Here is a 13743-nt window from a genome sequence, read left to right as displayed (position 1 = left end):
GTCTGAGGCCGGATTTGAACACAGGTTCTCTTGAACCCAGGGCAGGTGCTCTATTCACTGCGCCACCTAGCTGCCCCCTGCTCATTGTTTCTTACAGCACAATAGTATTCCATTACATTCATATACCACAACTTGTTCAGTCATTCCCCAATTGATGGGCATCCCCATAATTTCCAATTCCTTGCTACCACAAAAAGCAGCTATAAATATTTTTGTACATGTCGGTCCTTTTCCCTTTTTTGTGATCTCTTTGGAGAAAAGACCTAATAGTGGTATTGCTGGGTCCAGTGGTATGCACAGCTTCATAGCCCTTTGGGCATAGTTCCAAATTGCTCTCCAGAATGGCTAGATCAGTTCACAGCTCCACCAACAATGCATTAGTGTTCCAATTTTTTTTTTTTTTAAGTGAAGCAATTGGGGTTAAGTGACTTGCCTAGGGGTCACACAGCTAGTAAGTGTTAAGTGTCTGAGGTTGGATTTGAACTCAGGTACTCCTGACTCCAGGACCCATGCTCTATCTACTGCACCACCTAGCTGCCCCTGTTCCAATTCTTCCACAGCTTCTCCAACATTTATTATTTTCCTTTTTTGTCATATTAGCCAATCTGACAGGTGTGAGGTAGTACCTCAGAATTGTTTTAATTTGCATTTCTCTAATCAGTAGTGATTTAGAGCATTTTTTCATATGGTAATAGATAGAGCTAGTATTTATATTAAACCATTGATTTGTTGTGTTGTACTGGTATAGTTTTTACTGACACCCACACTTAGGCATGAGACATTTCTACCCATGGCTTGTAGTAGAATAAGAAAGGCTGTGGAAGTATTCTGAAGTAGAGGAGTAAAATTATTTGAAATATAAAATGGATTTTTAAAAGCTGTTTAGAATGTGGTACTGATGAAGCCAAGCTAATATATTAGAATCTTAACTTTTTCTGAGTACCTCAAAAGTCACCTAGTCCAATCTGCTGACTACTATAAGGATCACTTCTGCACTATCCCCTAGTAGTGGTCATTCAATCAATCCTTAAATCTTCATTGATACTAAAGAATAAAATACCACCTGAGGTAGCCTTTTCCCCTTTGCGAGAGATATAATTATTCAGAAGTTTTTTCTTACTGAGTTTCAACTTGATAGTTGAAAGTTGCCTATTTGTTTTCTCTAGGCTAGGTGTTATCTTGGAGAAGAAAAAGAAAAACCAGGGCACAAAGTTTCAAGCAAGATAAATTTATTAGTATGTCTAGAAAATACCAATAAATTGGGTCCAAGACTCCTTAGTAGTCAAGGATGCATCTTTTATAGCATTTACACAGTGACTATACAGATATATTTCACACCTTATTGGTTGGGGCTGCTTACGTCAGTTCCTCACCAGGTAGAGCAACATCCCAAAACTAACATCCTTTGATAAATTTTCTTGATGGGCAAACATCTTATCACCAGATTGACTCATCTTCTCCCCATAGTCAACAAAAGCTCACAGATTAGAATTTTTGTGGTTGGACTTTTTCCCATAGGAATAGGGAAGTTAAACTATTATAGATTTTACTAATAGGGCCTATGCAGTCAAGTCTGAATTTGATTCACAAATATTGATTCTGATTAGATATAATTCCCAATCAATCATTAAATCATGGAATTTCAATTATATAATTTCACAATAGGCAACTGAAGTTACAAATTTAAGGGAGCCCAAGCTCACATAATGAGGGGGCCAATCAATACATAGAAAATTATTGATTATTGATACATAACACATTGAAAATAATCCAAAATAAAATGGGGTATCAATTTTCAATTTCACATTTCCCCCTTTGATTCTTTGAGACATGTCTCCAGTGAGTCACCATCCATAAACCAAATTAACATGATTAGGAATGATCATTATCCATTGGTATTAAATTAGCAATGGGGCAATAGAGACCAATAATATTTTTTGCAAGGCCAGCCATAAGAGGTTTATTACTGGTGATGGTTGATGTTAGAAATGGCTTAGCAAAAGGTTCTAAGTCTCATGCCTTCTCCAGCTACATGTTGTGGTAGCTAAACAGGAGTAGGATCCCATGACTTAAGAGTGCTTTGGTGAGCAACCTGTTCTACAGATGAAAGCCTATTTATTACCTTAGACCAGTGCATTGACAAAATCCATTGGGGACAGAGTCCTTTTGTAAACTAGCTTTACAGAGACAGCGTCACATAAGAAAGGAAGAATTTATATGTGTTCCAGGTAATACAATGCTTAAGTGCCTTTGTACCCTTATAGGCCCATTTCCAATTTCCATTTAATCTACAGTTAAGTTTCAGATGTCTCAGGTATTCATTTGGATCCTGGAGACAACTTCTCACGATTACATCCTGGAGTAGGTCTCAACTGATGGAAACTCTGAAGGTGGGTCTTGGGAGAAGGCCTACTTGTCTGGTTCAAAGTCACTTGCAGAGATTCCTAGGTGTTCTTGTTATAACCTTTTAAAAAACAGATCTTAATATGATTTAGTAACTACTTGAGGTGGTAGTGAACTATAGAACATCAGATTCAGAACCCACACTTGAAACTTCAGAGAATTTAAGTTCTAAATGTCTGAATTTTATCCAAAACATATACCTTATATGAACATTGCTATCAATCCTAAAAAGAAAGACAGGAGGGCCTGACTTGTAAAATGAGCCCTTCATGTATTAAATCATTTGTTTTTGAGAGTCAATATCTTGTTAATACTGAACATTTTATGTTCCATTTAAATTTCTTTTGGGGCGGGGGTGGGGGGGGTGGGGAGGGCAGGGCAATGAGGGTTAAGTGCTTGTCCAGGGTCACACAGCTAGTAAGTGTCAAGTGTCTGAGACTGGATTTGAACTCAAGTTTTCCTAAATCCACTGTGCCACCTAGCTGCTCCCTGCTCCATTTAATTTCAAAAAATTTTCCATTCATTTTTTTATGTATCTTTATCTAAATTTTATTCTAGATCATTCCCCCTATATTATAATCATTTTAACACAATGAAAGGATGTTGTAGTATCAATCTCCTATAAACTAAAACCTTATCAATTGTAAGACATATGACTCATAGTGTATTAAGAAAACCTCAGGAGGTCAGGTGAAATGTCTTTTTTGTTAACAAGGTTAAGCATTGAATGGTCTCTATTATTTGTAATTCAAACAACAATTTAAAATGCTTCCTCATTATAATAGTAGTACTATTCTAGCATATATTATTCAGTCAAAAGTCACTAATGAGTAGGTTATCATTATTAACTATTAAAAAATAAATACTCCATTTAATAATTAACACAGCTGGTTAGAAAACTGTGCAGCCCAGTGTGTAATGTGACAGAATATATACAATCTCATGTACTGCAAAACAGGAAACCAAACTTCTTACAATTTGGGTGGCATTAATTCACGTGAACACATTTCCAGATTGCTTTATATAAAAAGTTCATTCATTTTAGAACCTCAAAGTAACTCAGTAACAATAGGCAACGATCATATAATGCTCATCACGTGACAGGCCGCATGACTGTGATAAGCACTTTACAATTATGGGAAGAGAAAAACAGTGTCTGAATCCCTCTTTTAAGATTCCAACAAAACCTTCTACACTGTAACTTACTTTATTTGTAAATTAGTCTTATAACAAAGACATGGACAATCATTTCCACAAAATGTAATAGTGAAAAATGTAGGTGTTAAAGCTAATGGCTAAGTAAAAGTACTTGCAAAAACTACTTGCAAAGGTTTAGTGTATTGGGGAGTTTGTTCTCTGAGACTTTGGGGGACAACTGGAATTGGTTACAGTCACATTGTTTTTATAAGAGACAGTCAGATAAACCCAAATAAAACTCATTCCGCACAAATGCAAAATTTAAGGTTCCTTGCTTTGGTGTCACAAGCAGGTTGGCTTTGGAGAAGTCATCTACCCCCTTTTCAAAGTTAACCTCTTTTTTGGTCAAGAAGCAGTCTTCCAATTTATTTCACAAAGGAGTTTACTTGGCAGTGTCCAAAGGTATAGGCCAGAACCCAATTATAGCACAGAACATCATAGATATTGGCTCTTAAAGGTTCTCTGCTACTCCTCTCACAACAGTAACTTACTATTACTATCTAGAGTTTTCTTCATATTTGAACTGTTCTCCTTTCTCAATTTATAATCTAATAGCATCATATAAAAGCAAATTCTTTTTTGGTGCTGGTACTTAAATGCATAATATACATAATATTGTAGAAAATTGATCTTTACATTAGTTACAGTCCAAAAATATTCATCTTTATGAAGAAGTCTGTAAGAACTTTATCTGTGAAAGATCTTAGTTTCTAATTGCCTCTTCCTCATATAAAATTTGTGATATTTTCCGATTCTATAGGTTATTAAATTATTGTATCTAATTAAAGATTTAGCAGTTAGGAATTTTAGCTTTGCCTTACATCAAAAGAGAAGTTAATTTTCTAATGATTTTAAATTAACAGAAATCCTTACACAATGATTTCCCAAATAAAAGAAAAATTATGTCGGTGATATAAACAAGATTATGGAGTTTTAGAAGAGAACAAAAAATGTTTTTGGAAGTATTTACAATAATTCTCCTAATAGGAAAACATATCATATGAGAGTCCATTAATTTAATTTTTGGAACAAATTTCAATTCAATCAATGTTAATTTAAAATCTCAATTTTCACAAGGGCCATTAACTGCTAGGATTTCAAATCTGAGGGTTCACTGTTTCTAATTAGCTTAAATTAAATTAATCTAAAAATTAATTCAGATTGAAAAGTAATGATGAGACTTTGGTTGTTGGAATGCAATTGTGAACATCACATGGGTTCTAGTTAAAATAATTAAATACAAACTAAACAACAGTAGGTAGCACAGTGGAATAGAGTGCCAACCCTACCTGGGGTCAGGAAGATCTTAGTTCAAATAAAGCTTCAGATACTTCCTAGCTGTGTGGCTTGGGCAAGTCACTTAACAATGTTTGCGTATGAGTTTCCTCATCTGTACAATGATCTGGAGAAGGAAATGGCAAACTACTCCAGTATCTTTGCCAAGAAAACCCCAGATGGGGTCACAAAGAATTGGACATGACTGAAAGGACTGAACAACACCTTTTGATAGTATTCATATAATAAAGAGATTTATATAGCCCTCCTGAATGATTATTTATCAATTTCACTAATTCTTTGATAGTACAGCAGATTATTATCCTTTCTGATCCATAATTAAATTTATCTGTCAAATTGTCCAGTGATTTGAATTAGATCCTTTGATTTGCAGTATAATAATTTCTTGATTTAAAGTTTCTCCTTTTATTAAAACAATTTTGACTTCATACAGAGTTAACAAGAATTACACTACTGAAAGAAACTGATGGAGACTGTAATTTTCTGAAGGGTTCAGGGTATAACCTTTTCTCTGTTTCCTTTAAAATCACTTAAAAGCTAAGTCTATTTCTTCTGTTTTTCCTAACCTAACTTATAATGTATTATGTAGTAGATAACTTTAAAACACTACGGTTTGTTTTATGACCTTGTAAACTTCCAACTGATAAATTTTGTTTTATATTATATACTTCCTTATTTCATCCAACAAAATGTTTATTTGTCCTGAAATAATTTGCAAGGTATGCTTTGCCCACCCCAAACTTCATTGTTCTAGACATTTATAAGCCATATGCTCATTTTAATTTAATCTTTTGTAATCTGAGCACATGCTTACACAAAGGGTGAGTACATACTTAATTAACTTCTATGATATTATCTTGTTAAATTCTGTTCTTCATAACTCCTACCCCAACTATTATTAGAGATTTCACACAAAAACATTAAATTTTACTTACTTTTCAGTTGCTTCCTAATTTTCAAGTAAGCTTTTCTCTCTCTGAGGTCAAATCAGAAACTGGGAGCATTTTGGTATTTGCCTTCCCTTTGTAGTTTGAATACTTCTGTACTCAATACTTCTGTTGAATATTTCTGTAATCTGAGAGTCCCAATGTAGGGACTAGTAACAGTACTTACTTAGTGTTTCAAAGCAGTAAGCAACAGAAGGGTAAACAAATTTCAACTTTACTTATTTCTATTCTTTTAAAAAGAATGTGGTCTAAAATTTTCCTGTTCTGCTTTTAATCAGAAAAAAATCCCATTTCCATCCTGCAAGAAATTTATCATTCCCTTTTAGCTGAGCTTTTAAGTGTACCTTTTAAAGAATTTACACTAAAATTGAAACTAATTCCACCAAAAAACTTCAGATTTGGAAACTGACAAATTCAAACTGCTTTGGAATCATTCTGTTGATTCAGAAGTGAAACTGATTGCTTTTTCTGTCCTGTAGTTTGAAGAGCAGAACTCACTGTAAAAGTGAGACTTTGGCAGTAAGAGATCTAATATCAATCTTTAATATTCCAACATATTACTTTCATGTTACATAGCAAACATTTCGTTTTAAGTTCTGAGTTTTTTAATTATTTAAACTCACAGGACTTATACTGTAATTTCTACTTTACTGTATTTCTATGGCATTATTTGGAGGTTTTTTGGAGTGATTGTGTCGTGAATTCCAAGAGCTTACTGTCTTTCTTCTACTCTATTATTTTTCTAAGTTCTTAACATTTCTCAGAATCTCTATTTAGCCTCTCTCCTAAATAGATTTCATGGCTATTAACAAAAGTTCTTAAAATTCAAACTGCAACTTTAAAACCAGTTTGCAATTTAAACCATGTCATTCTAAAGTTTCTCCTTTAAGTAACCTAATAGATCTGCCAATGTTTTTCATCAAACTTTACAAAATTCTATTCCTATTCAACCAATCTCTACAGACTGGTAGCCCTAAAACTCATGACTCATGAAAAAGACTCATAAAAACATTCAAATCACAATTTAAAAAATTCCATTTTGGTCACAAATTTATGCTCTAATTCAAAGCTTCTTAAAGTGTGGATTGTAACCCCATATGGGGTTGCATAACTGAATGTGGGGTCCCCAAAAATTGGGCATCAGTAAAAGGTCATGTATACTTGTTTTATATACACCCATATACCCAGGGATATGAAAACATTTCTTGGGTAAAAAGGGGTCATGAGTGGAAAAAATTTAAGAGGCCCTGCCCTATTTTTTTTCCCCATAGGCTAGAAAAAAAATAACTTTTTAAAATTTGTCTTTCATCTCTGACATTTCCAACTTGGCCAGGGCTGGAAATATATAGAGAAAAGAGAAACTTGTTTTTTCTGAAGACTTTTGAAAGTTTCATTTAATTCATTTCTCTTTCCTTAGCTGATCAGACCAAAGGAAAAAAGCTAGGTTGAGTTATCAGAACATGGAACAAAGCAAACACCTGGAAAACATTTGCCAGTATAGATTATCACATATTACACTCCCCCCCACGCACACACACACTCTTATGCTCTAAATTTCTGTTTAGGTCTTTTTAGCATCTAATTTTTATTATTCTGTAAATTCCTCTTTGTCTTGCTTGAAATCTCTAGCAAAGTACCCTTTTGGGGGGGGGCAATAAAAGCAATCCTTTTCTTTGAGGTTTCTTGTCAAGGCTTAAAAATGAGGAAGTCTTTTAGTAGTAGCCAAGATTACCTGAGATTTCTTCATTTGGATGATTTCTGATATAATAAAATAGACTCTTAAGGGTATCATGTTTCTGGCCTGAGTGACATCAGGTATAAATCTCTCTTGGAGAGCCAAACCACCAGCACCTACTCACTCTGTCTGAAAAAGGTTAGTTCTCTTACCATAGTGGAAGACAAATAGGGTGGAAGAGCAAAAGAGAAGGGAACAATCAGGATGGAAGAGTCGGAAGCAAGCCCTTTAAGGAGTGGTAGGCATGTCCCATCAGACAAGGCTGGCCCATGCCAAATGGAAATATGGTTCATTTGTTTGGAGTAAGATTGTTCCATGGCCTTTCTTAGTTTCTCTGATGTGCAATCATCAAAAGGGCAAATTTAGGCCAAAATTGTTCACTAACTGAATCTCTAGTAATTTTAGACCAAAGATCATTTAATTTCATGGTTGACTCATTCTCAGATGAACTGGCAGCTTGCTTTGACTCTAGGATTTAAGCAGTTTTCCAGGGAGGTTCCCTTGGAACATACTACCTGCACCCTTTGTCACTCCTAAAAGGCTACTGAATGGGAACCAGCAGTAGTGGTCACAAGTGACTGAGGGGTTTATTAGGAAGTTGTCACAAGTAACCCCACGGTAGTGCCCCATAAAAAGGGCATGCCCCACCCATCCCAGTGAAGACACAGAATATGATAGATTCCTCCTTTCAGAGGTTGGTATAGCCAATTGTATTGAAAATATGATCTTAGGTATTGCCCTACTAAGATATTTAATACTACAAAGGAGGACCCCAGAGACTGATTCTCAATTTTGAGCCAATTTAGAAAAGCCAATTAAACATAATGAATTCAAGGAGGTAATTTTTTTATCACTTGAAAAGCTATTTTAATTTGGCCCACTGCCACTTAAAAGAAAGGGAAATTTACAGCTTCACAATAACTTGGCTGTTTTGCTTTGGCCAACTGCCTATGTTAAAAAAAAAAAAAGTTTCTGGTATTACACATTTTTCTTAGTCCTTACCCCTTTTCTTTAAGAATTCTACTTTTGGAGGGGCGCAGCTAGGTGGCTACAGTGGATAGCGCACCGGCCCTGGAGTCAGGAGTACCTGAGTTTCAAATCCGACTCAGACACTTAACACTTACTAGCTCTGTGACCCTGGGCAAGTCACTTAACCCCAATTGCCTCACTAAAAAAAAAAAAAAAGAAGAATTCTACTTTTGGGGGACCGTCCCCCCCCCCAGCCCCCCCCGTCCCCCAGAGTGGACACAGTGGATAGAGCACTGACCCTGGAGTCAGGAGGAACTGAGTTCAAATCCAGCTTCACACACTTAACACTTATTAGCTGTGTGACCCTGGGCAAGTCACTTTTAACCCCAATTGCCTCACCAAAAAAAAAAAATTTACTTTCTCTGTGAAATTTTGCTAAAATCTAGATTCTTACACTCCGTTTTAAGACCTTTTATTAATTTAAATTCTACTTACATAATAACTATCTAAGTGCTCTAGAGACTTTCCTAGTTTGTTCTGTCAATAAGGATCTCCATTCAGGAGTTTGTTTTGCATTCAAGAAAATTTGGATTAAGGCCAAGGTGGGAAGTCCAGTCTTTTAAGAGGAGTTTTTCTGAGAGACAGTATGGAGGTCTGGGGACCTCATTTAGCCCCTAGCTGGCTCTCCAATTATAGTGATAAAATTTGTAATAAAAGAAACTGAGGCACAAAGTTCTAAGCATGATCAATTTATTAGTATGGCTAACAAATACAATAAATTGGATCCAAGACTCCTAGTAGTCAAGGAATTTTTCTATAGCATTTTATATACATATACATCCATACATACATGAGGCATTTTCCTCCATTCCAATCATTACAATACACACACATGTACATACATATATATATAATTTATTTTTATAGCATTTACATAGTGATTAAACAGATATATTTCAGTCTTGATTGGTTGGGCTGCTCACATCAGTTATCATTAGGTGGGACCAACATCCCATGATTAACATCTTTGGAAAGTCTCATAGTGAGCAAATAACCTATCACAAGATTGACTCATATCCTACATGGTCAGCAAAAAGCTCACAAGATTAAATTTTTATAGTTAGGTTCTATCTCAGAGAATAGGGAAGTTAAACTCTTACAGATTTACTGACGAGGTCTAGACACTCAAGTCTGAATTTGATTAACAGATAATGATTCTGATTAGATATACTGATTAGATACAATTATCAATCAATCATTAAACCATGGAATTTCAATTATATAATTTCAAAACCGGCAATTGAAGGTACAGACTTAAGGGAGCTCAAATTCACCATAATGAGAGGGTCAACCAAATACATAGTGAATTGATGATTGATCATTAATACATATAAATTGAAAATAATAGGGATACACAGTTTCTTCAATTGATTCTTATATGGCATAGTTTCTGATGGTCAGCCTTCTGGTTGCATTACAGTTTGCCAGTGACAAACTGACATGGAGACAAAAAAATAGTTATGGTAGCTAAATAGACTATTTATTCAAAGTTCATCTATGCTGTCAATTATGAGAGAAAATGGGAAGGAGAGTATTGGATGACCGGTCATATAATGGATATAGTGCTAGATTTTGTCAGAAAGACCCAAGTTCAAATCCTGTTTCAGACCCTTATTATGGACAAGTCACTCAACCTCTGTTGACCTCAGTTTCCTAAAGTGCAAAATGGGCTTAATAATAGCATCAACTTCCTAAGTTGTTGAGAGGACTAAATAAGATAGCATATGTATATGTGTATGTAGCACTATGTGAATGCTAGCTAATATTTTTATATTGCTCAGCATGGCTCATCCCTAAAACTGATTATCATTTTCATCTTGGGGGATAACTTGATTTATTTCTGGTTTGTTTCATAGGTATCTTGATCGATATTTGGAGGAATTCATGACATCTGCTGAGAAGTACTTCATGGTTGGCCAGAGAGTTATATTTTATATCATGGTGGATGACTACTCTAAGATCCCTTGGATACAGCTGGGTCCTCTTCGTACATTTAAAGTATTTGAGATAAACCGAGAGAAGAGGTGGCAGGACATTAGCATGATGCGCATGAAGGTCATTGGGGAACACATCATAGATCACATCCAGTATGAAGTTGACTTCCTCTTCTGCATGGATGTGGATCAGATCTTCAAGGATGATTTTGGGGTAGAGACTCTAGGGGAGTCAGTAGCTCAACTCCAGGCATGGTGGTATAAGGCGGATCCCAGTGAGTTCACTTATGAGAGAAGGCCTGAGTCTGCAGCATACATCCCTTTTGGCCAGGGAGATTTCTATTACCATGCAGCCATTTTTGGTGGCACACCACTTCGGGTTTTGAACCTCACCCAGGAATGCTTCAAGGGAATTCTTCAGGACAAGGAAAATGACATTGAAGCTGAATGGCATGATGAAAGCCATCTCAACAAGTATTTCCTTTCTCAATAAACCACAAAAATCCTATCCCCAGAATACTGTTGGGATTACCACATAGGCACCTCCTCAGACATTAGACTTGTCAAGATTGCTTGGCAGTCAAAGAATATAATGTGGTCAGAAATAACTCCTGATGTTTGGGGTGGGATGGCATTAAGTTTCTGGATTAGAGTGCCTATCGTTCTGGCTAATTCCTCAAAGCAGTTGCACTTAAAAAAAAAAAGTAAGGGTAAAGCCAAAAAAATTACATCACTTTACTCAAAAGCAAATTCACAAAACCTCTTTATAATTTTCTATCTTCTGCACGGGTGATATTGGATAAAGAAACATGCCTGGAAATTAGATGTAAATACACAGATTTTTAAAAAATCTACTGTGGGTAATGGGGAATTATTTTGACCTTAATAAAATATGACTGAATAGATTGTCATAAGTATTCAAAGCCAGAAACACTCTAATTCTATAGTGAAATTCACCCATCCAGAGGTTGGTGAGGAAGATCTGTCATGGATTAGTTCCTTATGATTTGTAATATATCACTCTTTCACTTAGCCTGGAGAAGGATGGTGACACTTGCCCTGTGCCAATACTTTATAAAGATTATGGGCTATGATGCAACCCAAGTTTACAATTTTTAGTTGGCTATTGATGACATGTTGCCTGAACCCATTTGAAGACTGTGGTCATTCCTGATCAGAAAGTGATGTGTTTGTGTGAAGTTTGTAGAAGTATTAGGAGACACAACTATCCAAATGAGGGGAGTTTTCCTAATGAGGCTCAAGGGCTTTATCTCAGTGTCTGCTCTAGGACTAAGTATTGGACATCTATTCAGCAAGAGGCAGATTAGCTCCTATGTTGTATTAAACCATTTGAATGAGCTGTGAGAGGGCCAGAAAATGTAAAATGAGAGGCTGGCAACTTGTCTGTGGTATTGCTACGTTAGATCCCAAGGGTGCAACTGACCATGGTAGAGATTTAGATTGGTGTTTAATGACCTATGTACAGGAATGAGGAAGGTATCCCTGGCTTCTTGCTTCTACTGGACACAGCAAGTTCACAGGGCTACCTAATGGACTCTCCCACTGGCAGTGTTTCCCCTCTGCATATCATCATCTTGTTTTGTACCTTGCCCCAGCTACAGTTTCTCCATCTTGTGGTTTTTCCCACCCCCAGCGTCAGGACAAGGGGTTGGTAGAATGTGGAAACAGAGAGAGGGCCAAAGGAGAGTGGAAGGAGAGGGCAAGAAACTCTAAGTATCTTTTACCAAGGTCTTCCTCTGAAAAAGAGGAAGAGCAGATGTAAATACGTTATTCAAACCTTCACTGCCAGTGCCATTGGACCACTTCAAGAGATTAGACAATGAATGAGTTGTGATGTCTCAGTGAGCATCAAGGGTGGAAGAAGCAAAAGCTACCAAGTGAATGACTGTGGAGCCTCAAAAATGGAATTCCATGTGAATTATTATGAAAGCAAATACAGATGGCAGTTAGCCTTTCCAGTAACCATCATTCTTGCCAAAGATATCAGTATCCTCTGAGAGAGAGTGTAAATATCCTTAGACCTCATTGGTAATTGAGCCACTAGCTCACTGAGAAGGCAGGAGAAGGAATGTATGTTGATATTTATTTTCCTAGCTTTCTCTTGTGTTCCAGCTCAAGTTATTTTCTATATCCAAGTAAGTTGCATATCTTATGCAAACTACTGTGCAGGGGCTCCTTTGAAGTAGTGTAACAGTAGTTAACAGGAACATTCTCCTGCTTCCTCTCCCTAACATTTTCTTTGTAAAAATAATAATAATAAATAAAATTTTAAATACCTACAGGGAAAAATAGATTACATTTGAGTCAAAAGCCCTGTTGATCTCCATAAATATTAATCAATCCATTTTAGACTAAATTTGGATGAAGGAAGACTTAGATTTCCATCCTGCACTCAACTGAGTGTTTTGATATCAGGTTTAAGGGGCAACTTTAAGGGGAGTAGCTGATTAGCTTCTTTCGCTTTTTTTTTTTTTTTTAAAGGAGTCATTGGGAATTCCAGTTGGAAAAAATTCAGTATATCTTAATGATTGTTTTAAGAGCTTTTAATATCATTAAGATGTAAAAACAAAATAAATTATTTTCTCAGAATATACTAGGTTGTATTCATGATTATGCATACCATAATCAGCCACTTCAATTTTTCAATAAACTTGTCTCCTGGATTTCATTGCCTCCAGTAACATATCTTCCTGCAAAATTCTATCAACTCTGAAAAATCAAATCTCCTACTGATATCCCTCTCCTTCAAACCCCTCTCTCCCTCTGATTGGAGCAGGTGGAGGGAGACATTGAGAGTTCCTCCCATTTCCTCCTTTCCTATTTAAGGATGTGGCTAGGGCAACCCTCTCATAATTTTCCCTGCCTGGCATATTCTTCATCATGTTCCAGTGCTGAGTACCTTCCACCTTACCCCTCCTTTTGGCTTCTTTTTTTATGTGTTGTCTTTCTCCCATTGCACTGTGAACTCTTTGCGGGCATAGATTATCTTTTTGTTTTTCTTTGTATGCCTGTCACTTGCTCAGTACCTGAACATAGTAGATGGTTTTAATAAATTTTATGACTTTATACATGCATACTAGTAAATATATTTCCCCTAAGGAATTAAGAATTGACAATATTGGTGGTACTTTCAGGTGGTTAAATTGGCCATATTGAATTTAGGGTTCAGTTCATTTTGGGG

At 36.0% G+C, this 13743-nt stretch overlaps 1 protein-coding gene across 1 annotated transcript in view; it reads left to right on the top strand.

Moving 5' to 3' along the window:
- GGTA1 (glycoprotein alpha-galactosyltransferase 1 (inactive)) overlaps positions 1-13094 on the top strand; it is a 150874-nt gene extending 137780 nt beyond the window's left edge. The window contains exon 7 of the mRNA XM_043990363.1: positions 10464-13094. Within this exon, the coding sequence (XP_043846298.1) occupies positions 10464-11034 (571 nt within the window). The 3' untranslated portion in view covers positions 11035-13094. The remainder of the gene's footprint in view (positions 1-10463) is intronic.
- The last annotated feature ends 649 nt before the right edge of the window (positions 13095-13743 follow it).

This window comes from Dromiciops gliroides, chromosome 2 (genome assembly GCF_019393635.1).
Source record: "Dromiciops gliroides isolate mDroGli1 chromosome 2, mDroGli1.pri, whole genome shotgun sequence".
In the NCBI taxonomy this organism is placed as follows: domain Eukaryota; kingdom Metazoa; phylum Chordata; class Mammalia; order Microbiotheria; family Microbiotheriidae; genus Dromiciops; species Dromiciops gliroides.
The sequence above is the reverse complement of the archived record's forward strand: the minus strand, read 5'-3'. Positions and strand labels throughout refer to the sequence as shown.